At 42.1% G+C, this 27,816-nt stretch overlaps 1 protein-coding gene across 1 annotated transcript in view; it reads left to right on the top strand.

Moving 5' to 3' along the window:
• The first annotated feature begins 3,568 nt into the window (after positions 1-3,568).
• The window catches only part of LOC139559941 (corticotropin-releasing factor receptor 2-like), an 89,105-nt gene continuing 64,857 nt past the window's right edge, over positions 3,569-27,816 (top strand). The window contains exons 1-2 of the mRNA XM_071376421.1: positions 3,569-3,838; positions 3,950-4,069. Coding sequence (XP_071232522.1) covers positions 3,718-3,838; positions 3,950-4,069 — 241 coding nt within the window. The 5' untranslated portion in view covers positions 3,569-3,717. The remainder of the gene's footprint in view (positions 3,839-3,949; positions 4,070-27,816) is intronic.

The following is a 27,816-nucleotide window of genomic DNA, read 5'->3' as shown; positions in this document are numbered from 1 at the left end:
TGTGAAGCAAACAATAAAGTAACATACGGCAGGAAAAAAATAGAGCATTTTCCAATTATAGTATCTGACATTAAGCCAAGCGATACCAAACAAAGACAATAACTCCTTCAGCTGCTTCTTCTTACTTCCTGCATGCTCCCACTCTTTTTTCCACAATCTGTTTTTCCAGTTCCTTGTGCCATTGCTCTGAGCAACACCTTACTGAGGGAGAGTCTACAGATTGTTCCCTGTCTGTCATTCAGACAATTAAAGCAAATGTGTCTCTTTGAACCAGCACAAACAAGGTTGAACTGGGCTTGCAGAAATGACAGTCAGTGATTAAAATTAGGTCAGACAAGTTGACTTCAGAAGGAAGAATATATTGCTAATATATTTTGTTGTCCTCACTATTATGATGACATATAAAGAGTAACCAGGAAGACCTGTTACGAGGATACAAAGGTTACCAGAAAGTCAACACATTCAAGTCACCTGTTGTAGATTGTCCATGGCTGTGTAGAGGGTTAATGGGCAAATGCATTCTGCATCTGAAAATATGATGCTATGACCAAAAAAGACATCATAACATGATGTGCTACAATCTCTCATATCACATCAGTTCTCATCTGGCAAAGCAAACCAGATCGAACTGCACTAATTCACATGCAGTCAAAACTTATCAGCAAAAATACTGCATCAATAAGCAATTCTAGAGGTCCGATAGCTATCATCAGAGAGAAAGCTGCCAGCTTCAGTACATGAGGTGAAAGCCTTACTGTCAGAAGGTGAGTGTAGCTGGTGCATGAAGTCAGGCGCAGGACAGCAGAATGAGTGAGCAACGTACTTTACTCAACAAGGCACAAGGTAACAATTACACTTGACCAAAACGGTAAAGATAACGCACATGTGAACACAGCACCCGTCAAAAAACAGCCATCAAAATAAACCTAACTGAACATGAAATAATCCCACACAACACCATGTGGGAAACAGAGGGTTTAAATACAGGAACAAATAATTGTGAAATGGAAAACAGGTGTGTGAAAACAAAGACAAAACCAAAGGAAAAAGAAAAGTGGATCGGCGATGGCTAGTAGACCGGCGACGCCGAGCGCCGCCCGAACAGGGAGAGGCACCGACCTCGGTGGAAGTCGTGACACTTACAGGCCCGGTTGAGAGCCTTGGGGTCTCAAGACGACTCTGGGATCCATTGGTCTCCTATTTGCAAGTCTTTTGATCCACGTTGCAACCCTGATGTGATGTCCCTCATCTTCACTTCAAGACTTCTGAAACAGAAAGCCCAGGATGGGTTTACCTTTACCGTACTTCAGTAGGAACACACATTTGTAGAAGGTAGGCTTCTAAAGGTACCTCTGTAAACTATGCCACCAAACACCATTAGAGCACAGATCAGCCTAGCCTACATTAAGGATGCAAAGATGTGATGACTGCAGGTCTAGCCTATGGTCCCAAAGTTTACAGACCAAAATCCTTTTGAGGCGACAGATGTTCAAAACAAATTATTTTTACTCCAACATGCTCTTGAAAAAGCAATCAAATGCATTGGTATTAGTTTAATTAAAAATGAAAGATAATTGTCTTATGCCACAGCCACTTTATTTTCTGTAAAGCCATATCAGTCAATATGCATAAAGCCTTCTTGATTCACTGTTTTGCATTCAGGGAATAACACTGTCGAACTCAAATTAGTGCTCGCTTGGCAGTTAAATTACTCTCAAGGAAATGTCTAGGAAATAGCAGGCCATTATTAAGTCTCCCATGTAGTTAACTGATATGTGATGCCCCTACTGTGCAAACAATTGAGAGCGGAGTGTAAAGATTAAGCCAAAGTTCAGCATCATTAAGCCAAAGTTCAGCATCTTAAAGATTATCTTCTTTCTGAATTTTGAAGACTTCCTTTACAACCAGTCTGAACCTTCCACAGCAGAAGCACATGATATAGTATCACAGCCAATATGTGATTACAGTCCCATAGGTCTATAAATTGGATGTGCAGTGAGCACAATTCTGTTCTTTACCGATTTGTTTACTTATCTGCTTCCTTCATCCGCCAAATGGAATATGGAGCGTAACATGTAAATTAATAATAATAATCATCATCATCATCATGGTGATAATGATACGCCAGTCTAATTCCATAGCTGGTAGGCTTTAAAAGATTAGCACAGAGTCCTGCTCTAGGGTAATACATTAAACTTTAGCCTCGCCCCGCTGCGTACAGAACGTCGGCATTTATCCCTTACTAAATCCCCTTTCTAGAATGCCCTTCTAGCCAATCAGAAATGAGTATTCAACAACGCTGTGGGATTTTGATAAAGGTCAGGAGTCTAATTGAACAAATAAACAGATCACTAGAGTCTGTGAGGACATAATAGGGATACACACATGGGTATCACAGAAAGCATTGGAAAAAGTGTGGCTTTACAGGACATTTATCAAAAGCTATCAAAAACTATATCACGGTTATATCAAAAGTGACGTGTTAAAAAGTTTGTTTGAGGTACATTTTTCATACAATTTCATAACCGTTTTTAAAATAATGTTATGGCCTGGGTATAGGCTATACCATTTACTTTATCAACGTAACAGCTTCTTCATCCACCAAAAAATAGATAGGCCAACTTTCCCTTTTTCCATCCAGATGGATAACATTATATTAGGGAATTCCTGCCATAACTCAGGGGTATGGAAAAGTTATTATGATAGATGCCTGACCAACTACTGTTAGAAAAAGTATCTCATTTGTGAAGGAATACAAGATTTGACATGGTCCCTTTGAGGAGGTGCTGAGAGGAAACCTGACTGTAGGTACTTTAAAACCATTGTCCTCAATTTCCATTTGTAAAACACATTAGAAATGTTAAATGGTCTGTGTTTTGGATGTAGCCTACATACAGTGGGTATTTATATACTGTATTATCTAGGCTACATGCCACTGAAGGCTATTTAAAGCCACATTTTAGTCACTCTCAGCAAGTCTCCGATGTATGGCACGTTCTCACATGCAAGTCACAACTAGGAAATGTTCAACTTGCTAACTGGTTGAACTTGGCACGTGTATAACTACAAACAGTTAGCATGTAGGACATTTCAAAGTTTCCTAGTTCCAACTAGCACGTAAAGGTGGCAGTAGGCTATCTATAACCCGTTTAATCTCCCTCTCTGTAGCTCTCTCCCTACCTACCTACAGAAAATAACTAATATTTTTACTTCAACATTTATGAGGAAAAAAAATAAAACTATTGTTTCCAACCCCCATTGGTCTCAACAGTACATTGGATCAGTAGTTTGCTTACCAGATTGTTATTCTCAAAATTAGATATGTCTCAATAACTCACAACGGCTGCAAGAGACAGAACAGATGGACAGTACTTAAATTAAGGTATTTTTGGTATTAATTTAACTCACTTTCATAATTTTTGTATAATTCCATAGCGGGATGATGAATGTGTGTAAATAGGCTGAGGCTCGGTGTGTCAATCTGATTGCACAGGGAGCGGTGCGAGTAGGAGAGAGAGAGAAGCGCTCGAGCGCTTGGAGTCACTTCTGAGTGCACCAATTGGACGAGACGTTTTCCATGGGTTTGAAAGGGCACACTTTTTCATGCGTTTATAGCTTGGATGAAACACATGCACATACTGTAGTGGGCTTCGTGTAGGGAACCTCTTGGACTTCAATCCCAGTTTAAAATTATTTGATTTAACGTATCAATTAACCATGGATGCTACGATTTACCAAATCATCTTTGGGGAGTTTGGAGACCCAAACTGCAGTGTGATGGATTCATTTCAAGACAGTTTCTATGAAAACGCATCGTTCTCTTTGATGGATTTTGACGGTACGATTTGGGGTGATTTTGACACGGTCATCAATGGTTAGGCTAATGCTATTTCTTGAGGACTTGGACGAATAATGATCATTATTGAAACGTCTTTTTATTTATTTAAAGGTTTGTATTGCAATGCCACAACGGATGAGATTGGAACATGTTGGCCAAAGAGCAACACCGGACGGATGGTGGAGAGACCCTGTCCCGAGTACATCAATGGGGTGAAGTACAACACAACAAGTAAGAAATTAAACCATTTAATTCTGTTAACGTTTTTTTCCCACCGTGTATGTTTATGGGGTTTGTCGCTGTCCATGCGTAATTGGTTGGCGATACTTTTCTGGTGGTAATGTTGCAGATCATAAATTAAGCAAACACAGTTTAGAGTTATCTAAACTGCAATCGAAACCAATCTTCTAGTACTAGCTACAGTAATAATATCATATTTAGTTGTGCAATCGAAACCAATCTTCTAGTACTAGCTACAGTAATAATATCATATTTAGTTTGCGCGTGGGTTGCTGGAATAGAGTCAGAAGACTCAAGCACCATTTTTGCAAATGCGAATACATGCAGTTTTCTCCAATTGCTCTACCAAGATGTGTGATGGTATAGTAACACATTTTTAACAGGAAACACTGTAATGAAATGAATTGTCATATACTCATAATTTTGTAATACACCCAGTATACATTTGAACGGAAATCTGAAATCAAATCCAGTGTGATTTGATCCAATTGATGTTATTTTTATATTGAATACTGAGTCAAGTTATGTCTACAATAACCATCCTGTTATGACACATGATCAACAATGTCAAAATAAGCAACACTATCTTTCCTCTCTGTTTTGGCTCTCTGACCTGCCCTGTGCTTTTGGTGGACTTAGTTTTCATCACCATACCTAACCTGCCAACATTCATTCATTCATTCATCTTTCATTAATTTCTCAAGATGGATTACTACACATGGGCGAGCAGCAACACCCTGATTGATAATGTAGAGAAACACCTGTGTCACTCGATGCATCATTGTTCACATCCAGAAGAGTAGTTATTGATGAGAATCGCTAATTAAATAATAGTGACAGATGTAATAATGAAAATAATAGATCACCGTTGATGGTGGAGCTGTCAACTCCAGAGATGGGCATAGAGATAGACATATTGTTTATTTATGAAGTCTGACAGGGTGATTTGAGATAACGAATGCAGAAAACAACATATTTGAACTGTACTTGTGCACGTGACAATAAAACTTAAAACTTGGATCTTATCTGTCATATGGTGACTGCCAATAACTTCAGATCAAAGTTGACAACAAATACAAAGTTCCCAATAGGCCTATTTCATTCATATTGAAATACATTTCATGTTTAAACAATTGAGTTCTATTTTGCTACTGTCTATAATTTTTCTCAATATGTAGCCTAACATGTGTGCAATGCTGTGCCAAATCTGTGATTTAGTGTATTTTTATTGGGTAAGCATTGGTAATATACAGTGCATTCGGAAAGTTTTCAGACTCCACATTTTGTTACGTTACAGCCTTATTCTAAAATGGATAACATCAAATAAATCCCTTATCAATCTACACAGAAGTCCAACCCCATAATGACAAAGCGAAAACAGTTTTTTAGAAATGTTAACAAATGTATAAAAATAAAAACAGAAATACCTTATTTACAAAAGTATTCAGACCCTTTGCTATGAGACTCGAAATTGAGCTCAGATGCATCCTGTTTCCATTTATCATCCTTGAGATGTTTCTACAGCTTGATTGGAGTCCACCTGTGGTAAATTCAATTGATTGGACATGATTTGGAAAGTTCTTTCAAAAACCAAGCCATGAGGTCGAAGGAATTGTCCATAGAAGTCCAAGACAGGATTGTGTCAAGGCACAGATCTGGGGAAGGTTACCAAAAAATGTCTGCAGCATTGAAGGTCCCCAAAAACACAGGGGCCTCCATCATTCTTAAATGGAAAAAGTTTGGAACTACCAATACTCTTCCTAGAGCTGGCCGCCCAGCCAAACTGAGCAATCGAGGGAGAAGGGCCTTGGTCAGGGAGGTGACCAAGAACACGATGGTCACTCTGACAGAGCTCCAGTGTTCCTTTGTAGAGATGGGAGAACCTGCTAGATGGACAACCATCTCTGCAGCACTCCACCAATCAGGACTTTGTGGTAGAGCGGCCAGACGGAAGCCACTCCTCAGTAAAAGGCACATGACAGCCCACTTGGTGTTTACCAAAAGGCACCTAAAGACTCTCAGACCATGAGAAATAAGATTATTTGGTCTGATGAAACCAAGATTGAACTCTTTGGCCTGAATGCCAAGTGTCATGTCTGGACGAAACCTGGCACGATCCCTTCGGTGAAGCATGGTAGCATTAGCATCCTGCTGTGGGAATGTTTTTCAGCAGCAAGGACTGGGAGACTGGTCAGGATCAAGGGAAAGATGAACGGAGCAAAGTACAGAGATCCTTGATGCTCCAGAGCGCTCAAGACCTCATACTGAGGTGAACGTTCACCTTCCAACAGGACAACAACCTAAGCATACAGCCAAGACAACACAGGAGTGGTTTCGGAACAAGTCTCTGAACTTCCTTGAGTGGCCCAGCCAGAGCCCAGCGATGCTCCCCATCATACCTGACAGAGCTTGAGAGGATCTGCAGAGAAGAATGGGAGAAACTAGTGTGCCAAAGAGACGAATGGGAGAAACTAGTGTGCCAAACTTGGTGTGCCAAACTTGTAGTGTCATACCCAAGAAGACTTGAGGCTGTAATCGGTGCCAAAGGTGCTTCAACAAAGTACTGAGTAAATGGTCTGAATGCTTGTGTAATTGTGATACTTAAGTTTTTTATTTTTCAAACATTTGCAAAAATGTTTAAAAACCTGTTTTACTTTGTCATTATGGGGTATTGTGTGTATATTGATGAGGTAAAATACTATTTTATCCATTTTAGAATGGGACTGTAACACAACAAAATGTGGAAAAGGTCAAAGGGTCTGAAAACTTTCCGAATGCGCTGTATCTCTTCACCATCCGACGGACGAAACTGCGTTTGGCGATTTCTAGAGCGCTACCGGCCCGAATGCATTGTATGAGCTGTAAAGTTTGGTGGATGAGGAATAATGGTCTGAGGCGGTTTTTCATTGTTCAGGCTCCTGAGTTCCAGTGAAGGGAAATCTTAACGCTACAGCATACAATGACAATTTAGACGATTTTGTGCTTCCAACTTTGTGGCAACAGTTTGGGGAAGGCCCTTTCGTGTTTCAAAATGACAATGCCCCCGTGCACAAAGCGAGGTTTATAAAGAAATGGTTTGTTGAGATCGGTGTGTAAGAACTTGACTGGCCTGCACAGAGCCCTGATCTGAACCCCATCGAACACCTTTAAGATGCATTTGAACACTTACTGTGAGCCAGGCCTAATCGACCAAAATCTGTGAGAGACCTCATTAATGCTCTTGTCGTTGAATGGAAGCAAGTCCCCGCATCAATGTTCCAACTAGAGGTCGACCGATTAATCGGAATGGCCGATTAATTAGGGCCGATTTCAAGTTTTCATAACAATCGGAATCGGTATTTTTGGGCGCCGATTTGCCGATATATATATATATATACACTGCTCAAAAAAATAAAGGGAACACTTAAACAACACAATGTAACTCCAAGTCAATCACACTTCTGTGAAATCAAACTGTCCACTTAGGAAGCAACACTGATTGACAATACATTTCACATGCTGTTGTGCAATTGGAATAGACAACAGGTGGAAATTATAGGCAATTAGTGTAACAGTATAACTTTACGGCGTCCCTTCGCCCCGACACGGGCGCGAACCAGAGACCCTCTGCACACATCAACAACTGACACCCACGAAGCGTCGTTACCCATCGCTCCACAAAAGCCGCGGCCCTTGCAGAGCAAGGTGCAACACTACTTCTAGGTTTCAGAGCAAGTGACGTAACTGATTGAATACGCTAGTAGCGCGTACCCGCTAACTAGCTAGCCATTTCACATCCGTTACACTCACCCCCCTTTCAACCTCCTCCTTTTCCGCTGCAACCAGTGATCCGGGTCAACAGCATCAATGTAACAGTATAACTTTAAACCGTCCCCTCGCCCCGACACGGGCGCGAACCAGGGACCCTCTGCACACATCAACAACGGTCGCCCACGAAGCATCGTTACCCATCGCTCCACAAAGTCCACGGCCCTTGCAGGGCAAGGTGCAACACTACTTGTAGGTTTCAGAGCAAGTGACGTAACTGATTGAAACGCTAGTAGCGCGTACCCGCTAACTAGCTAGCCATTTCACATCCGTTACATTAGCAAGACACCCCCAATAAAGGAGTGGTTCTGCAGGTGGTGACCACAGACCACTTCTCAGTTCCTATGCTTCCTGGCTGATGTTTTGGTCACTTTTGAATGCTGGCGGTGCTTTCCCTCTAGTGGTAGCATGAGACGGAGTCTACAACCCACACAAGTGGCACAGGTAGTGCAGCTCATCCAGGATGGCACATCAATGCGAGCTGTGGCAAGAAGGTTTGCTGTGTCTGTCAGCGTAGTGTCCAGAGCATGGAGGCGCTACCAGGAGACAGGCCAGTACATCAGGAGACGTGGAGGAGGTCGTAGGAGGGCAACAACCCAGCAGCAGGACCGCTACCTCCGCCTTTTTGCAAGGAGGAGCTAAATTCGCCACTGGCACCCTGTGCTCTTCACAGATGAAAGCAGGTTCACACTGAGCACATGTGACAGAGTCTGGAGACGCCGTGGAGAACGTTCTGCTGATTGCAACATCCTCCAGCATGACCGGTTTGGCGTTGGGTCAGTCATGGTGTGGGGTGGCATTTCTTTGGGGGGCCGCACAGCCCTCCATGTGCTCGCCAGAGGTAGCCTGACTGCCATTAGGTTCCCGAGATGAGATCCTCAGACCCCTTGTGAGACCATATGCTGGTGCGGTTGGCCCTGGGTTCCTCCTAATGCAAGACAATGCTAGACCTCATGTGGCTGGAGTGTGTCAGCAGTTCCTGCAAGAGGAAGAATTTATGCTATGGCGTGGCCCGCCCGTTCCCCAGACCTGAATCCAATTGAGCACATCTGGGACATCATGTCTCACTCCATCCACCAACGCCACGTTGCACCACAGACTGTCCAGGAGTTGGCGGATGCTTTAGTCCAGGTCTGGGAGGAGATCCCTCAGGAGACCATCCGCCACCTCATCAGGAGCATGCCCAGGCGTTGTAGGGAGGTCATACAGGCACGTGGAGGCCACACACACTACTGAGCCTCATTTTGACTTGTTTTAAGGACATTACATCAAAGTTGGATCAGCCTGTAGTGTGGTTTTCCACTTTAATTTTGAGTGTGACTCCAAATCCAGACCTCCATGGGTTGATAAATTTGATTTCCATTGATCATTTTTGTGTGATTTTGTTGTCAGTACATTCAACTATGTAAAGAAAAAAAGTATTTAATAAGAATATTTCATTCATTCAGATCTAGGATGTGTTATTTTAGTGTTCCCTTTATTTTTTTGAGCAGTGTATATATATATTTTTTACGCCTTTATTTAATCTTTATTTAACGAGGCAAGTCAGTTAAGAACACATTCTTATTTTCAATGACGGCCTAGGATTTTTAACCTTGTCGGCTCGGGGGATCCAATCTTGCAACCTTACAGTTAACTAGTCCAATGCTCTAACACCTGATTACATTGCACTCCACGAGGAGTCTGCCTGTTACGCGAATGCAGTAAGCTAAGGTAAGTTGCTAGCTAGCATTAAACTTATCTTATAAAAAACAATCAATCAATGACTGTCATTGCTCCAATGTGTACTTAACCATAAACATCAATGCCTTTCTTAAAATCAATACACAAGTATATATTCTTAAACCTGCATATTTAGCTAAAAGAAATCCAGGTTAGCAGGCAATATTAACCTGGTGAAATTGTGTCATTTCTCTTGCGTTCATTGCACGCAGAGTCAGGGTATATGCAACAGTTTGGGCCGCCTGGCTCTTTGCGAACTAATTTGCCAGAATTTTACGTAATTATGACATAACATTGAAGGTTGTGCAATGTAACAGGAATATTTAGACTCATGGATGCCACCCGTTAGATAAAATACGGAACGGAATGAACATTTTGTTTTCGAGGTGATAGTTTCCGGATTAGTCAAAGGTACAGTATATGGTTTAGAGAGAAATAGTCGACGCGTTATAATTCCTGTAATATCTTGCGGCTGAACTTGAAAGGGGTTCCTTCGTTATTTTACCGTTCATGTCTTCCATAGAGAATGTCTTGATCTACTTCAAATAAGGTCTGTGTTTCGCAGAGGAGCAGACTGACAGGGGACCATGCAGACAAGCTCTGCTCATGTTATTTGAGACTAAATTGGTTTATATTTATGTATTATATTAAGTTAAAATAAAAGTGTTCATTGTTCATTCAGTATTGTCGCAATTGTCATTATTACAAAAATGTGTGTGTGTATGATATATATATATATAAGTACATTATTTTTTAAATATTTCTTTTTAATCAGCCGATTAATCGGTATCGGCTTTTTTGTCCTCCAATAATCGGTATCGGCGTTGAAAAATCATAATCGGTCGACCTCTAGTTCCAACATCTAGTGGAAAGCCTTCCCAGAAGAGTGGAGGCTGTTACAGCAGCAAAGGGGGACCAACTCCATATTAATGCCCATGATTTTGGAATGAGATGTTCAATGAGCAGGTGTCCACATACTTTTTGTCATGTTGTTTTAATAGTCTACAGTATAGGCTATATAGGCCTATATCATTCAATACTATTTATATCAATTTGACATTCATTTAATTGAGTAATAATTTTGCTTTTGTAAGCTAATGTCTGTAATTTTACCTCAATATCCACCGGGAAAAAAATATACATGCAACATACAAAGTGTTGGTGCCACGTTTCATGAGCTGAAATAAAAGATCCCAGAAATGTCCATACGCACAAAAAGCTTATTTCTCTCAAATGTTGTGCACATTTGTTTACATCCCTGTCAGTGAGCATTTCTCTGCTGCCAAGATAATCCATCCACCTGACAGGTGTGGCATATCAAGAAGCTGATTAAACAGCATGATCAATACACAGGTGCACCTTGTGCTGGGGACAATAAAAGGCCACTCTAAAATGTAAAGTTTTGTCACAAAACACAATGGCACAGATGTCTCAAGTTTTGAGGGAGCGTGCAGTTGGCATGCTGACTGCAGGAATGTCCACCAGAGCTGTTGCCAGATCGTTTAATGTTAATTTCTCTACCATAAGCCGCTTCCAACGTCGTTTTAGAGAAATAGGCAGTACGACCAACCGGCCTCACAACCGCAGACCACGTGTAACCACTCCAGCCCAGGACCTCCACATCTGGCTTTTTCACCTGTGGTATCGTCTCAGAACAGCCACCCTGACAGCTGATAAAACTGTGGCTTTGCACAACCGAAGAATTTCTGAACAAACTGCCAAAAACTGCCTCAGGGAAGCTCATCTGCGTGCCCGTCGTCCTCACCAAGGCTGTTCCGGGCAGATGGCAGACTGCGTGTATGGCGTCGTGTGGGCGAGCGATTTACTGATGTCAACGTTATGAACAGAGTGTCCCATGGTGGTGGTGGGGTTATGGTATGGGCAGGCATAAGCTACGGACAATGAACACAATTGCATCAATGGCAATTTGAATGCACAGAGAAACCATGACGAGATCCTGAGGCACATTGTTGTGCCATTCTTACGGCTCCATCACCCCATGTTTCCGCATGATAATGCATGGCCCGATGTTGCAAGGATCTGTAAACATTTCCTGGAAGCTGAAAATGTCCCGGTTCTTCCATGGCCTGCATACTCACCAGACATGTCACCCATTGAGCATGTTTTGGACTGAGTAAAACCTTTGAAATTGTTGCATGTTACATTCATATTTTTGTTCAGAGTACTTCATGATGTGTTATAACATGTGCGCAATAATGTGCCAAATCTTGATTTAGTGCATTATTATAGAGTAAGCATTATAATAACCAGCCTCAATATTTGCAGCCATAGGTGAGGATTTCTTTTTAGGAGCTGATCCGTCGTCATTATTGTGGAATAATTCTAATGTTAAGGTAAGATTTGAATGGAGAAAGCTGTTCCGAGAGCATGTCACGATCGTCTACTGAAGAGAGTGAGGACCAAGGCGCAGCGCGTGAAAAGAACATTTATAACTTTTATTCAGAAGAGAGAAAACATGAAACGAACACTATACATAAACTAAACAAACGTGAAGCTATAAACGTTGTGCACACACACACAGGCTACCAACGTTCAAACATAGACAATTTCCCACAAACACCTAAAGCCTATGGCTACCTTAAATATGGCTCCCAATCAGAGACAACAATAACCAGCTGTCTCTGATTGAGAACCAAATCAGGCAACCATAGACTTTCCTAAACACCTACACTCAACCATAGACAATCCTAGACACATACACTCAACACAAACCCATACACTAAAACCAACACCCCCTTTACCATAATAAACACCCAAAACACAAACATACCCCATGTCACACCCTGACCTAACTAAAATAATAAAGAAAACAAAGAATACTAAGGCCAGGGCGTGACAGAGCAGTGCTGGCTTTCTTTCGATCCTATCAGTATCAACACATGCCTCAACGACGCACTTGGCAAACATTCTCTCTGCGTGGTGTTTTGGAAAACGCATGTTACGCCTTCGGCCGTTGTAGGATAGATGCATCTTTGAAACACTCATAAGCCTAAATTCCGTCGCTATCGGGGAACCGGGCCCAGTATATCTTGTTCTATCTCTGCAAGCTAATGCCTAAGTTTTGGATCTGCAGGTTAAATATCTTTGTGGTGTGCAGGAAACCAATATCTGAATCCAGTCTGTCACATTAGCCCCTCTATTGAAATGACCACGATGGTGTCTTGGGAGTCGCCCGAAGTGTGTGCAACCAATCTGCTAACTTCAATCTGTAGTGTCCGAACAGTTTAGGCAAAATTTGAATGGAATAAGCTCATGCGAGAGTAGTGCTGCTTTTCTTTCAATCGTTTCAGTATCGACATGTGGTCTAACGATGCACTTAGCAAATGTTCTTTCTACATGCTTGTTTTGGAAACACTCATAAGCAACGATGCATCTGATACAATCATCGTCATTTTTAAGTTAAATCCAACTGGGAAACAAGGCCCAGACCATTTCAATAATCAACAGATAATCAACAGATATTTGCTCGTCATTGAGATATAACTAGTCATCCCTGAATGTTTAGCTATGAGGAATATGTGTGTGAAATCCCAGCGGTCAGGATAATACATTTCTTTCCCACAGTGCTTCAGGGCATATACATAAAACATTTTTAAAAAGCAGCACACTGCAAAAGATAACAACACCAACATTTTAACTTGCAATCGCTGGTAATATTGACAGTTCATGTGTTAAATCAAATTTTATTGGTCACATACACATGGTTAGCAGATGTTAATGCGAGTGTAGTGAAATTCTTGTGCTTCTAGTTCCGTCAATATAGTAATATCTAACAAGTAATCTAACTAATTCACAACAACTACCTTATACACACAACTGTAAAGGGATGAATAAGAATATGTACATAGAAATATATGGTTGAGCGATGGTAGATCGGCATAGGCAAGATGCAGTAGATCGTATAGAATACAGTAAATACATACGAGATGAGTAATGTAGGATATGTAAACAGTATTAAAGTTGTGTTATTTAAAGTGACGAGCGATGTCACTCCCTGACCTTAGAGAGCCTTTTTTTATGTCTCTTTTTGGTTTGGTCAGGGTGTGATTTGGGTGGGCATTCTATGTCCTTTATTTCTATGATTTGTGTTTCTATGTTTTGGCCGGGTATGGTTCTCAATCATGGACAGCTGTCTATCGTTGTCTCTGATTGGGAATCATACTTAGGCAGCCCTTTTTCCCACCTGTGATTGTGGGTAGTTGACTTTGTTAGTGGCACTATAGCCCTCGGAAGATTCACGGTCGTTTATTTTGTTTCTTGTTTTGTTGGCGACATTCTATAATAAAAGGAAATGTACGCTCACAACGCTGCACTTTGGTCCACTTCTTTCGACGGCCGTGACAAGTGATACCTTTATTAAGTCCATTTATTAAAGTGACCAGAGATTTGAGTCTGTATGTTGGCAGTAGCCTCTCTATGTTAATGATGGCTGTTTAACAGTCTGATGGCCTTGAGATAGAAGCTGTTTTTCAGTCTCTTGAGCCCAGCTTTGATGCACCTGTACTGACCTCGCCTTCTGGATGATAGCGGGGTGAACAGGCAGTGGCTCGGGTGGTTGTTGTCCTTGATGATCTTTTTGGCCTTCCTGTGACATCGGGTGCTGTAGGTGTCCTGGTGGGCAGATAGTTTGCCCCCAGTGATGCGTTGTGCAGACCGCATCACCCTCTGGAGAGCCTTGCGGTTGAGGGCGGTGCAGTTGCCGTACCAGGCAGTGATACAGCCCGACAGGATGCTCTCGATTGTGCATCTGTAAAAGTTTGTGAGTGTTTTAGGTGACAAGCCACATTTCTTCAGCCTCCTGAGGTTGAAAAGGCGCTGTAGCGCCTTCTTCACCACGCTGCCTGTGTGGGTGGACCATTTCAGTTTGCCCGTGTTGTGTATGCCGAGGAACTTCAAATGTTCCACCATCTCCACTACTATCCCGTCGATGTGGAGGTGCTCCCTCTGCTGTTTCCTGAAGTCCACAATCATCTCCTTTGTTTTGTTGACATTGAGTGAGAGGTTATTTTCCTGACACCACACTCCGAGGGCCCTCACCTCGTCCATGTAGGCTGTCTCATCGTTTTCTTTTCATTTAACCTTTATTTAACTAGGCAAGTCAGTTAAGAACAAATTATTATTTACAATGACGGCATAGGAACTGCCTTGTTCAGGGGCAGAACGACAGATTTTTACCTTGTCAGCTCAAGGATTCGATCTAGCAACCTTTTGGTTACTGGCCAATGCTCTAACCACTAGGATACCTGCCGTCGTTGTTGGTAATCAAGCCTACCACTGTAGTGTCGTCTGCAAACTTGATGATTGAGTTGGAAGCGTGCATGGCCACGCAGTCATGGGTGAACAGGTACTACAGGAGAGAGCTGAGAACGCACCCTTGTGGGGCCCCAGTGTTGGAGATGTTGTTTCCTACCTTCACCACCTGGGGGCAGCCCGTCAGAAAGTCCAGGACCCAGGGTCTCAAGCTTAATGACGAGTTTGAAGGGTACTATGGTGTTAAATGCTGAGCTGTAATCGATGAACATCATTCTTACATAGGTATCCCTCTTGTCCAGATGGGTTAGGGCAGTGTGCAGCGTGGTTGCGATTGCGTCGTCTGTGGACCTATTGGGGCGGTAAGCAAATTGGAGTGGGTCTAGGGTGTCAGGTAGGGTGGAGGTGATATGATCCTTGACTCGTCTCTCAAGCACTTCATGATGACGGAAGTCAGTGCTACGGGACGATTGTCGTTTAGCTCAGTTACTTTAGCTTTCTTGGGAACATGAACAATGGTGGCCATCTTGAAGCATGTGGGGACAGCAGACTGGGACAGGGATTGATTGAATATGTCCGTAAACACACCAGCCAGCTGGTCTGCGCATGCTCTGAGGACGCGGCTAGGGATGCTGTCTGGGCCGGCAGCCTTGCGAGGCTTAACAAATTGAAATGTTTTACTCACGTTGGCCACGGAGATGGAGAACCCACAGGCTTTGGTAGCGGGCCGTGTCAGTGGCACTGTATTGTCCTCAATGCGAGCAAAGAAGTTGTTTAATTTGTCTGGGAGCAAGACGTCGATGTCAGCGACTGGGCTGGTTTTCTTTTTGTAATCCGTGATTGACTGTAGACCCTGCCACATACGTGTCGTGTTTGAGCTGTTGAATTGCGACTTTACTTTCTCTCTATAGTGACGCTTTGCCTGTTTGATTGCCTTGCGGTGTGAATAGCTGCACTGTTTATATTCGGCCATGTTTCCAGTCGCCTTGCCATGATTAAAAGCGGTGGTTCGCGCTTTGAGTTTTGGGCGAAGCTGCTATCAATCAACGATTTCCGGTTAGGAAAGGTTTGAATAGTCACAGTGGGTACCACATCACCGATGCGCTTGCTAATAAACTCGCTCACCAAGTCAGCGTATACATCAATGTTATTGTCTGAGGCTATCCAGAACATATCCCAGTCCACGTGATCGAATCCGATTTGTCAGACCAGTGTTGGATAGACCTGAGCACGGGCGTTTCCTGTTTTAGTTTCTGTCAATAGACTGGGAGCAACAAAATGTAATCATGGTCAGATTTGGCGGGGGAGGGCTTTGTATGCATAGCGGAAGTTAGAGGAGCAATGATCCACCAGCTTGTGTCGCGCATTCGACATGCTGATTGAATTTAGGAGGTCTTGTTCTCAGGTTAGCATTGTTAAACAACTTCTTAGGGCTAGGCCCCTTTTTTCTCCACTTCATGTCTGAAGGACGTGCCTAAAGTAAACTGCCTGTAGCTCAGGCCCTGAAGCCAGGATATGCATATAATTGGTACCATTGGAAAGAAAACACCTTGAAGTTTGTAGAAATGGTAAAATAATGTAGAATAATATAACAAAATAGATATGGTAGGAGAAAATCCAAAGAAAAACCAACCAGAATTGTTTTTGTTGTTGAGAGACCATCCTCTTAGAAAGGCAAGAGAAAGGTCATATTGAAAATTAGCTCCCTGGATGCAATTCCTATGGCTGTCAGCAGTCTATGTTCAAGGTTTCAGGCTCGTAACTTCAAAAACGGGATATAAAGAAGGATTTTATCTAACAAAACTACACTACATGTTATAGCTGGGACCCTTTGGATGTCAAATCAGAGGAAGATTTTCAAAAAGTAAGTGAATATTTAATCGTTATATGTGAATTTATGAAACCTGTGCCGGTGGAAAAATATTTTGATGTGGGGCGCCGTCCTCAAACAATCGCATGGCATGTTTTCGCTGTAATAGCTACTGTAAATCGGACAGTGCAGTTAGATTAACAAGAATTTAAGCTTTCAGCCGATATAAGACACTTATATGTACATAAATGTTTAAAATCCATAATATTTATGATTATTTGTTTGAATTTCGCGCCCTCCAGTTTCACCGGAAGTTTTCCCGCTAGCGGGACTCCTATCACTAAGAAGGTTTACAATTCCCAGCTACAATAAATGCAGCCTCAGGATGTTTGGTTTCCAGTTTACATAGAGTCCAGTGAAGTTCTTTCAGGGCCGACAGGTATCTGCTTGGGGGGCGGGGATATACACGGCAGTGACTATAATCAAAGATAATTCTCTTGGAAGATAATGCGGTTGGCATTCTATTGTAAGGAATTCTAGGTCAGGTGAACAAAAGGACTTGAGTTCCTGTATGTTGTTGTGATTACACAATGAGTCATTAATCATAAGGCATACACCCCCGCCCTTCTTCTTACCAGAGAGATGTTTGTTTCTGTCGGGCGCGATGCATGAAGAAAACAGGTGGCTGTACCGATATCCCGAGTGAGCCATGTTTCCGTGAAACAGAGACTGTTACACTCTCTGATGTCTCTCTGGAAGGCAACTCGTGCCCTAATTTCGGCCACCTTGTTATCTAGAGATTGGACATTGGCGAGTAATATGCTCGGAAGTGGTGGATGGTGTGCTCGCCCTCTGAATCTGACCAGTACGCCGCTCCGTCTGCCTCTCCTGCTGCGACCGTGTTGTTTTGGGTCAGCCTCTGGGATAAGATCCCATGTCCAGGGTGGATGTCCGAACAAAGGAACCACTTCGGGAAAGACGTATTCCTGGTCGTAATGCTGGTAAATTGACATCGCTTTTATATCCAATAGTAATTGCCGGCTGTATGTAATAACACTTGAGATTTTCTGGGCTAACAATGTAAGAAATAATACCTAAAAAAACGAATAACTACATAGCTTCCTAAGGACCATAATTTCCTAAGGACCTGAAGCGAGGCAACGATCTCTGTCGGCGTTAGGCTGTTAAAAGCTTTTGGGTATGGAGAGATGCTGTGTATGTGGTTTCTTTGTCTCAATACTGTACCTTTTTCCATTTAACCCCTAAAATTCTCTTGTCACAAAGTTACTAAATAATGCTTTTAATAGAAAAGAAAAAGCCAGCCATTACAGCCTTTAAAGACAAGAAACTCAAAGACAAGAAATTCAGTGTGCTCAATATCTTTGCAATATCTGTGTAATATTACAGAGTCCCATTCTTTCACCATCTTGAGAGTCCTAGCAATACAGATATTCAAGCTCAGAGACCGTAGAGAACAAAATCAGTGTGTGTGGATTAATGTATTTCATAGATTCATGTTAAACATGCTAGAGAGATCGTTGGAAATATAGGGAGGGTTACTTTACTCACCGCAAATGGCGATCAGTGTTTACCCACCTATTTTTTTTTTTACTACTACATCACTGCTTACAACAGTACTCCTAATATGTTTTGTCCAAAGACACAACATGGGACATTAATACCACTATCTACAGCCAAAATAAAGAAAACACCAACATGAAGTGCCTTAATAGGGCGTTAGGCCACCACAAGGCGCCAGAACAGTTTCAATGCGCCTTGGCATAGATTCTACATATGTCTGGAACTCTATTGGAGGTATGCTGCCCCATTCAGTGTTTTGTTGATGGTGGTGAAAAACACTGTCTCCAGAATCTCCCATAAGTGTTCAAATGGGTTTAGATCTGCTGACTGAGACAACACACACACACACACACACACACACACACACACACACACACACACACACACACACACACACACACACACACACACACACACACACACACACACACACACACACTTTAAACCCCTATACTCATTTGAGATCTCTCTTTCAAAGTCACTGAGGTCTTTTCTTCTTGCCATAGTAGCCAAAATAATGGGCAACCGGTCATTTTTATACATGACCTTAAGCATGATGGAATGTTTTAATTGCTTAATTAGCACCTGCTTTCAATATACTTTGTATCCCTCATTAACTCAAGTGTTTCCTTTATTTTGGCAGTTACCTGTATATTTAATCCATGATAGAGACTTGCATTATATTTATTTTGATATGCCTTTACATTTCTACTTTCAAAATAACTTTAATGACTGCTAATTTATGCGTCAGTATTTCTGTTAGACGCATTGTGCAGACCAATAACAACTTCGACACTCCTAGGTGTTAACTTTATGTGAATGCACCCCGTTAACACACTTCTTATATAAGTGTACCTGGCTTTAAATAGGTCAAGATTAAGCAAAAATTTCCTTGATATAAACTATACATATTCTGTCACTGTAGACGCTCCATACACACATCTGGCATATGGAAGTCATAATGATTTCTATTCACTGAGAGATTGTCTCCTTGAGATTACAGTACTTTGAACAATATCAGACACGGAGTTACTGTAGGCCTGCATAGTAGAATTTGGGTTCAAATTCAGGTCATTGAATTGTTACTGGGAAGGTTGAATCAAATCAAGTTTATTTGTCACATTCTTCTAAACAACAGGTTTAGACTAACAGTGAAATGCTTACTTGAATATACTGTATGCCTTGCCTCACATAATCTTTTCCAGTTCTAAAGATACTAGTGTGACTGTCAAGTCTTGAGTTTGACCTTATTGCACTCAAATGAACAGTTTAGTGGGCCCAATGCCTGGGTTACGTGAGTTGGTTTTGTGTGTAACAGTGATAACACCAAGTAAAACTGAAATGATAACTTAAAACACAAAATATAAATATCCATTAACAAACTTCTTATAACTTAGACTAATTTCCACTTCTTGAACACATACTAGTTAAATAAAAAACATAGCCTTTTCTTAGTAAAACAATTTAACACAAATCAGATGTTTCCCTCGGCACTGCTGTACGGCACTGTACTGCACACGTACGGCACGGCACTGCTGTCCTTCCTTTACTTTCAAAATGTATAAATATTAATGTCAACTCTTTAAGAGGTTTATACATTTTTTAAATTCCTCTGTACCTTCTTTTCTGTGAGTATTCATCCAATTCCATGGCTGATTTAAAACACGCTTCACCTGGCTGTTTGGAAGTAGTTGTTGAGTGTGCTCAAAGGTCCTTCATTGTCTGTCCCTTGCGTGTCACAACCGTGTCATTCAGTAGCTGGTCGGCCTCTAGGGCACTGGATGTTCCCGTGACCTCTAGAGAGACAAATATATGAACACTTTGGTGTCACAATCGTGTGACCTCCCCCAGGAGCCCCATTTACTTTCAGACCACTCCTTTGTTGCCTCATGTGCTTTGTCAAATTCAGTGAAATCAAAACTGGAATGTGTGTAACTGATTAGTTAGAGTGAATCATTTTTCCTCTCCCCTGCCAAACCAACACTTTGCCACATTTATTTGTGTCCAGTGAGGCAAAGAATCTGCTGTGTCTTATAGGGTTCATACCTTTTTAAAGAGCAAATCCAAACTCTCAAGATTGTACCAATGAAGTGCTGCTCATGTCTTCAGCTGCTAGCAATTAAGAGTCAGCTTGAACAAAATGAGTTTTGATCATGGAAGTAAAAGTTCAGAAAACACATTTGCTCACCATTTAAGAATAAATAGGAGAACAGGCTAAAGTATGAGAAATAACAGCATTTTGGCTCAGATACTGTCATCTAGCTAGCTAACATTAACTACATCGTTTTTTTGTATGAATCGATACTTGGAGTCAGAATATCGATATAAAAATCGGCAACAATAATATTGTGATACTCTACTGTAGTGATTTTTCCTCAATCACTATTAATAACCTGGTATGCTAAATATTCAAGTCAATTACGATAATAATTTTTAGCATTTGGTATATCGCAAATGTGATGGAGACTTGTGTCCTCAAAAAACTGACTGGAATCTATAGTTTGCCATGCATTACATTTGAATTAATGTGAATTGATGTAAACCTACATTGGACCATTCTACAGTGGGGAGAACAAGTATTTGATACACTGCCGATTTTGCAGGTTTTCCTACTTACAAAGCATGTAGAGGTCTGTCATTTTTATCATAGGTACACTTCAACTGTGAGAGACGGAATCTAAAACAAAAATCCAGAAAATCACATTGTATGATTTTTAAGTAATTAATTTGCATTTTATTGCATGACATAAGTATTTGATCACCTACCAACCAGTAAGAATTCCGGCTCTCACAGACCTGTTAGTTTTTCTTTAAGAAGCCCTCCTGTTCTCCACTCATTACCTGTATTAACTGCACCTGTTTGAACTCGTTACCTGTATAAAAGACACCTGTCCACACACTCAATCAAACAGACTCCAACCTCTCCACAATGGCCAAGACCAGAGAGCTGTGTAAGGACATCAGGGATAAATTGTAGACCTGTACAAGGCTGGGATGGGCTACAGGACAATAGCCAAGCAGCTTGGTGAGAAGGCAACAACTGTTGGCACAATTATTAGAAAATGGAAGAAGTTCAAGATGACGGTCAATCACCCTCGGTCTGGGGCTCCATGCAAGATCTCACCTCGTGGGGCATCAATGATCATGAGGAATGTGAGGGATCAGCCCAGAACTACACGGCAGGACCTGGTCAATGACCTGAAGAGAGCTGGGACCACAGTCTCAAAGAAAACCATTAGTAACACACTACGCCGTCATGGATTAAAATCCTGCAGCGCACGCAAGGTCCCCCTGCTCAAGCCAGCGCATGTCCAGGCCCGTCTGAAGTTTGCCAATGACCATCTGGATGATCCAGAGGAGGAATGGGAGAAGGTCATGTGGTCTGATGAGACAAAAATAGAGCTTTTTGCTCTAAACTCCACTCGCCGTGTTTGGAGGAATAGAAGGATGAGTACAACCCCCAGAACACCATCCCAACCGTGAAGCATGGAGGTGGAAACATCATTCTTTGGGGATGCTTTTCTGCAAAGGGGACAGGACGACTGCACCGTATTGAAGGGAGGATGGATGGGGCCATGTATCGCGAGATCTTGACCAACAACCTCCTTCCCTCAGTAAGAGCATTGAAGATGGGTCGTGGCTGGGTCTTCCAGCATGACAACGACCCGAAACACACAGCCAGGGCAACTAAGGAGTGGCTCCGTAAGAAGCATCTCAAGGTCCTGGAGTGGCCTAGCCAGTCTCCAGACCTGAACCCAATAGAAAATCTTTGGAGGGAGCCGAAAGTCCGTATTGCCCAGCGACAGCCCCGAAACCTGAAGGATCTGGAGAAGGTCTGTATGGAGGAGTGGGCCAAAATCCCTGCTGCAGTGTGTGCAAACCTGGTCAAGAACTACAGGAAACGTATGATCTCTGTAATTGCAAACAAAGGTTTCTGTACCAAATATTAAGTTCTGCTTTTCTGATGTATCAAATACTTATGTCATGCAATAAAATGCAAAGGAATTAGTTAAAAATCATACAATGTGATTTTCTGGATTTTTGTTTTAGATTCCGTCTCTCACAGTTGAAGTGTACCTATGATAAAAATTACAGACCTCTACATGCTTTGTAAGTAGGAAAACCTGCAAAATCGGCAGTGTATCAAATACTTGTTCTCCCCACTGTATCTCGTAGGTATGTCTCACTTGGGTGGCTGTTTAATCTTTTGCCACTTAAGCAAATGAGTTACTATAAATTTGACACTTAGTGTGACTGTACTCCAAATGTACCCTGTTCTCCTCTCTCTCCCTCCACTTGTCAGTGAGTAAATCCGGGTCGAGGTGTGTTGTAACACCTCACGGGCTTCCCTGGCCGCACAATCTGCTTTAAGGGACTGGCTGTCTAATCAGCACCAGTCTCCCTGTGCTGACCGCTGAACACGGAATTCTGAATACTTCCAGTTTCACTGTACTTTAACAGTAAACACTGAATACTAAACACTGCCACAGTCTCCATGTACATTAACACTGCCAGCACCCTGTACTTCAACACTGATCACTGACATAGTGAGTGCTGACAATCCACCGAATAGTGTCAGGACTCCACAGGCTGATGAGGTTTACCAAATCCTCCTTCAGCACTCAGCAAACACGGAGATCTCCCAAATAATAGTATTACTCCTGGAGGAAGAAACTGTCATATACTAAATGAATCTTTTTTCTCCCCAATAATGAATGAAGAGATGCTAGTCTCAAATGAAATTATTTTCTGCGATTGTTTTTTATTTTTATCCCCAAATGTAATGGAGAAATCCTTTTGTGTTGCAAACAGAAATGAATGCATCTTTTATTAATGTCATTATAACAGATTCTGGACATACCCCATGATAAGACTATGCAATTCATTTGATAAAGTATATAAAAAAGTACATCTGATAAGATAAAGTGTAAATAAGAATATGCAAGAGACTACAGTTGAGTTACAGTAATAGGTCATCACGAAATGTTTGTGAATGGAATTCTAAATGCAAGTGTTATTTAATAACTTTGGAACATGAATGGATTCACATACAAGGCATACAGCTTTAGTTACAAACCATTAACAAGGATTACAAGGCATTATTCTGAGCATGATCAGAGAGGGAGAGAGAGAGACAAAGAAACCGTGGCTTGAGCCAAGGCCCATAGCTCATTGGAACGGGAGAAACAAAGAAAGAAAGAGAGAGTGAGTATCTGACCACAGCAGTTCAGGAACAAAAGAGAGAGAGAGAGAGACAATGAACATAAGAGCCATTTACAACATCTGAGTTGTTTGGATTCAAAATCTGGATTGTTGAAAAATAGCATTGTAAAGTTATCCTCCAGTCAGATATCAGACCTGCAGACCTGTAAAGACAACAGAACCTCTGCTTCTCAGAGGTGTGACAATGAGGGTTGGAGAGATAATGAGACATTCCTAAAAACAACACAGAGGAATCCTTGCATACAGTTGATGAGAGTCGCTTCGGGGGCTGGGTCGCCCTACAGTCCTTGTTGCCAACTGAATAAAAAGTATAAAAAGCATTGTAAGCAACATGCTCAGTATTAACTCTCTCAATGAACAATTTATAATTTCCTCGACATAGACACATTGCCTAGACTGTCTGCTTTGCATCACCATTAATGTGTATTTATTGCCCTTGTGATTGTAGGATTATTTTATGCGAGTTATTCTTTTCTAAGCCACTGTTGGAATTTGGATGATAATTGATTATCTACCTTGCAACTACTTTGCTCTATTCTGATTGGTTAGATGTGTGTTAATTGTTGGAAGAGATCAGGAAGTAGGGTAGTTTATGCATGGATGTTTTAGTGGTCAGTTGATAATTAAATCTACAAAAGAGTAATCAGTCTCGATCCAGTTTGTATCCACATAGAGAGTCATCCACCATTGAAATAACCCTCAAACTACACGGTGACAGCGGCAATTATATTTTTTGGTAGTTTGTGTTTTTTATGGTTATTTTCCATGGACATTGTGGATACCTTCACCAGCTAGCACACTGATAAAGGACTTGTCTGGACAACTGGTAAGAGCTACAGTAACTACTAGCTTTTTCTGAGACCTTTTGAGGATTACTGGAGTTTTTGGTTTTCTGAACTTTTTGTTACTTTCTTGGAACAACATATCTGAAACTGAATCTTTGAACAATGCTAACAATAACCCCAAACCTCTGGCTAATGCTAATCAAGCTGGATCTTTGAACAATGCTAATGACTCTTTAGTCCCACAAATCTTCTCAGGGCGCCTGAAAGTTGACCTACCACCAGCTTTTCAGGGAGATGGCACTGAGTCGTTTGCTGGTCTCGTCGCTTTGAAGTGACTGTGCAGACTATGTGAAATCTGCCATATATGGAGTTGGACCCTGTGCTACCCTCCGTTTTTCCCACACATCTAGCTGATGCAACATTCATCTACTGAGACAGCCTTTCGCCAATGGTTCAGAAGACCTACTCCATTGTAAAGACGAAACTCTCTTCCATTTTTTCAGACACATGTAAACGCTTGCCCTAGGATCCTGGTAAGAACTTGGATGTGTACAGTGCTGACATCACTTCAGGATTTCTGGAGGTCTTCCCAAACTGTGACCACAAAGCACAGGAGGGGGAGAAGTTTTGCCACCTCGTGTACTGTTGTTCTGCGTTTTTGACACATATCAGACGTGCAGTACCTCTCCCCAGCTTCCCCAGCTTCTCAACAACTTTGTAAATATGACTTGACCATGATAACGAACCATTCAATGTTACTCCTAGGAGTTCAGCTTCTTCAATTTGTTCTATGGTCACACCCTTTATGCTCAACTCCAGTTGAGGTTTAGGTCTAAGAGAATGCTTTGAACCAAATACAATGCTTTTGGTTTTTAGATGAATTTAAGGCCAGTTTATTGTAAGACCCATTCTGACACTGACTGTAACTCAGCGAGTGCACTGACTGTAAGTGATGATGTGTAGAGTGTGCAATCATCAGCATACATAGTCATTTTAGCTTCTTGTAACACAAGTAGCAAATTATTTGTAAAAATAGAGACGAGTAACGGCCCAAGGCAACTGGCCTAAGAGATACCGCACTGTACATATCTGATGTGAGAGAAGCTTCCTTTGAAGAATACCATGTGATGGCAGGTGATTTAAAGCCATAACGAGTTTTTTTCAATAACAAATCATGAACAATAACATCAGTCTGCACTGAAATCTAACAATACAGCTCTAACTATCATCATGTTTTCCATTTATTTTAGCCAATCATCAGTCATCTGAGGCAGTGCATTACAAGTTGAGTGTCCTTCCTATATGCATGCTGAAAATCAACAGTTAACGTGTTCTTTGAAAAATAGCATTGTATTTGTTTAAACACAATTTTCTCCATCGGTTTACTAAGAACAGGCAGAAAACAGATTGGGTGGCTGTTAGAGTCGGCAAAGGGTGCTTCAGGGTGTTTTTAGGTAGTGGAATTACTTTAGCTTCCATCCACGCCTGTGGGGACACTCCTTTAGGCTTTGGTTAAAGACATGGCAAATAGGGGTTCCAATACAATCTGCTACCACTCTCAATAGTTTCTCATCTAGGTTGTATATACACCTGGTGGCTTATCATTATTGATGGATAACAATCGTTTTCCCACCTCTTCCACACAAATTGACCAAATTCAAAACAGCAATTTTTTTCATTATTAGATCTTCGATATGCAAATATGATGTTTCACTGTTCAATGTTGTCATTTCACTTTGCAGTTTCTTAAAGACTCGCTGTCTTTAAGGAGCAAACTTCAGCTAGTGCACCAGAGCTCCCTGTTGACACCCCGCAATAAAAAATGTTAAGTGACAAGATGGCTTCCACAGAAGGTGTTTCGGCTAACATTATTGGCATCCTTGAGGGAATTGAAGTGTCTGCACTTCTTGACACAGGATCGACCATTTCCATCATCAGTGAGGATTGCAGAACTTTACATCCAGCTCTGAAAAAGTTCCCCATGGAGACATCCTTTGTGCTCGCTCGCTCTGTCAATGGAAAATGTTTGGACATTCTTAGGACTTTGTCAGTAGTCATTCGCTTTGGGAAAGAACTACTCCAGTATGAGTTTTAAGTTGTCACAGGGGGCCACCATCCAGTGATACTGGGCTGAAATTTACTGCGACAGCACCATGCCCTACTGAATATCGGCAATGACTTCACCACTCGGGGCTCCCGGGTGGCGCAGCGGTCTACGGCACTGCATCTCAGTGCAAGAGGCATCATTGCATTCCCTGGTTCGAATCTAGGCTGCATCACATCTGGCTGTGAATGGGAGTCCCATAGGGCGGCGCACAATTGGCCTGGCCTAGCATCGTCCGGGGAAGGCCGTCATTGTAAATAAGAATTTGTTCTTAAATGACTTGCCTAGTTTAAATTCTTTTTTTTATTTTTATGGACGGCTGTTCTTGTGGAACATGGAGCTCCCTCTACTCCCAAAAGGACATTATGTTGCTGCTTGCTGCAATGTCTCAGTGCTGACTTCAATCCGGATTCCTGCTAGTAGTAAGAACATCATCACAGCTATATATGGCTGCATCTCCTGTGCCAACGGACTATGTTGGTGTCCTCATGCCCAATACAAACTGTGATGGTGTTGTGGCCCACACACTAAGCAAAGTTCAAAATGGCAGGACTGAGGTGCGTGTGGTGAACTCAACGGAGGACGACATTGAGCTACATACTGGCCAACACCTGGGGCAGTTTCAACACCTTCATGCAGTTTCAAACAGCATCTCTTGAAACCTCAGTTGTGGAAGACATACTGTACCACATCACCTTCCCTGGATGTTGCTGCACCTCCTGTGAAGATAGATGTGACTAACCTGTCTTTCGCTCAAGCGTAGTCCCCGAAATTGCTTCTCACAAGTACACAGACGTCTTCAGCAGAGTTCAGAAGACCAGGGTCAAACAGGCATAATCAAACATCGTATTTGCACAGGCGGTGCAATGCCATCACACAGCGTGCCTAGTGTGTGTCAACAAACTAAAGGCAAGAATTACAAAATCAAGTTGAAGGCAGAAAGTTACAGTCCTTGAGCATTCTCACTTTCAACAAAAATGCAACTATGACATCAATGTCAGGCACATTCCCTACAACCCAGGAGATCTTGTGTGGCTTAACAACCCTACGGCAGCACGTCTGAAGCTTTCACCACACTGGAGGGGTTCCTTTGAGGTAATGGAGTGCCTTGGATCTACAGAAGAGGAACCTGGTGTAAAATACAGGATCAGGTACATACTGGCCCAATCTAAGTGATCCACTACAACCTTTTAAGGCTGTACACATCACCTGTACCCTGACATGGAATGAATGAGCCTGTGGAACACTTCCTTGACCTCCAACCCGGACAGCCTTATCAGGTTCCTTACCCTTCAAGCCCTCAAGGCCCTGTGAGACACGGGAACGCTACTTACATGAGCCGCCCCTGGAGCCGCCTGTGCCTCACAAGGCCCCTCGCCAGGACCCATCTGTCCGGCTCTGGCCATTGGATATTGACCAACCTGACCCCTCAGTA

Source organism: Salvelinus alpinus, chromosome 30 (assembly GCF_045679555.1).
Source record: "Salvelinus alpinus chromosome 30, SLU_Salpinus.1, whole genome shotgun sequence".
Lineage (NCBI taxonomy): Eukaryota > Metazoa > Chordata > Actinopteri > Salmoniformes > Salmonidae > Salvelinus > Salvelinus alpinus.
Note: the sequence above shows the minus strand (reverse complement) of the source record. Positions and strands in the feature narration are given on the sequence as shown.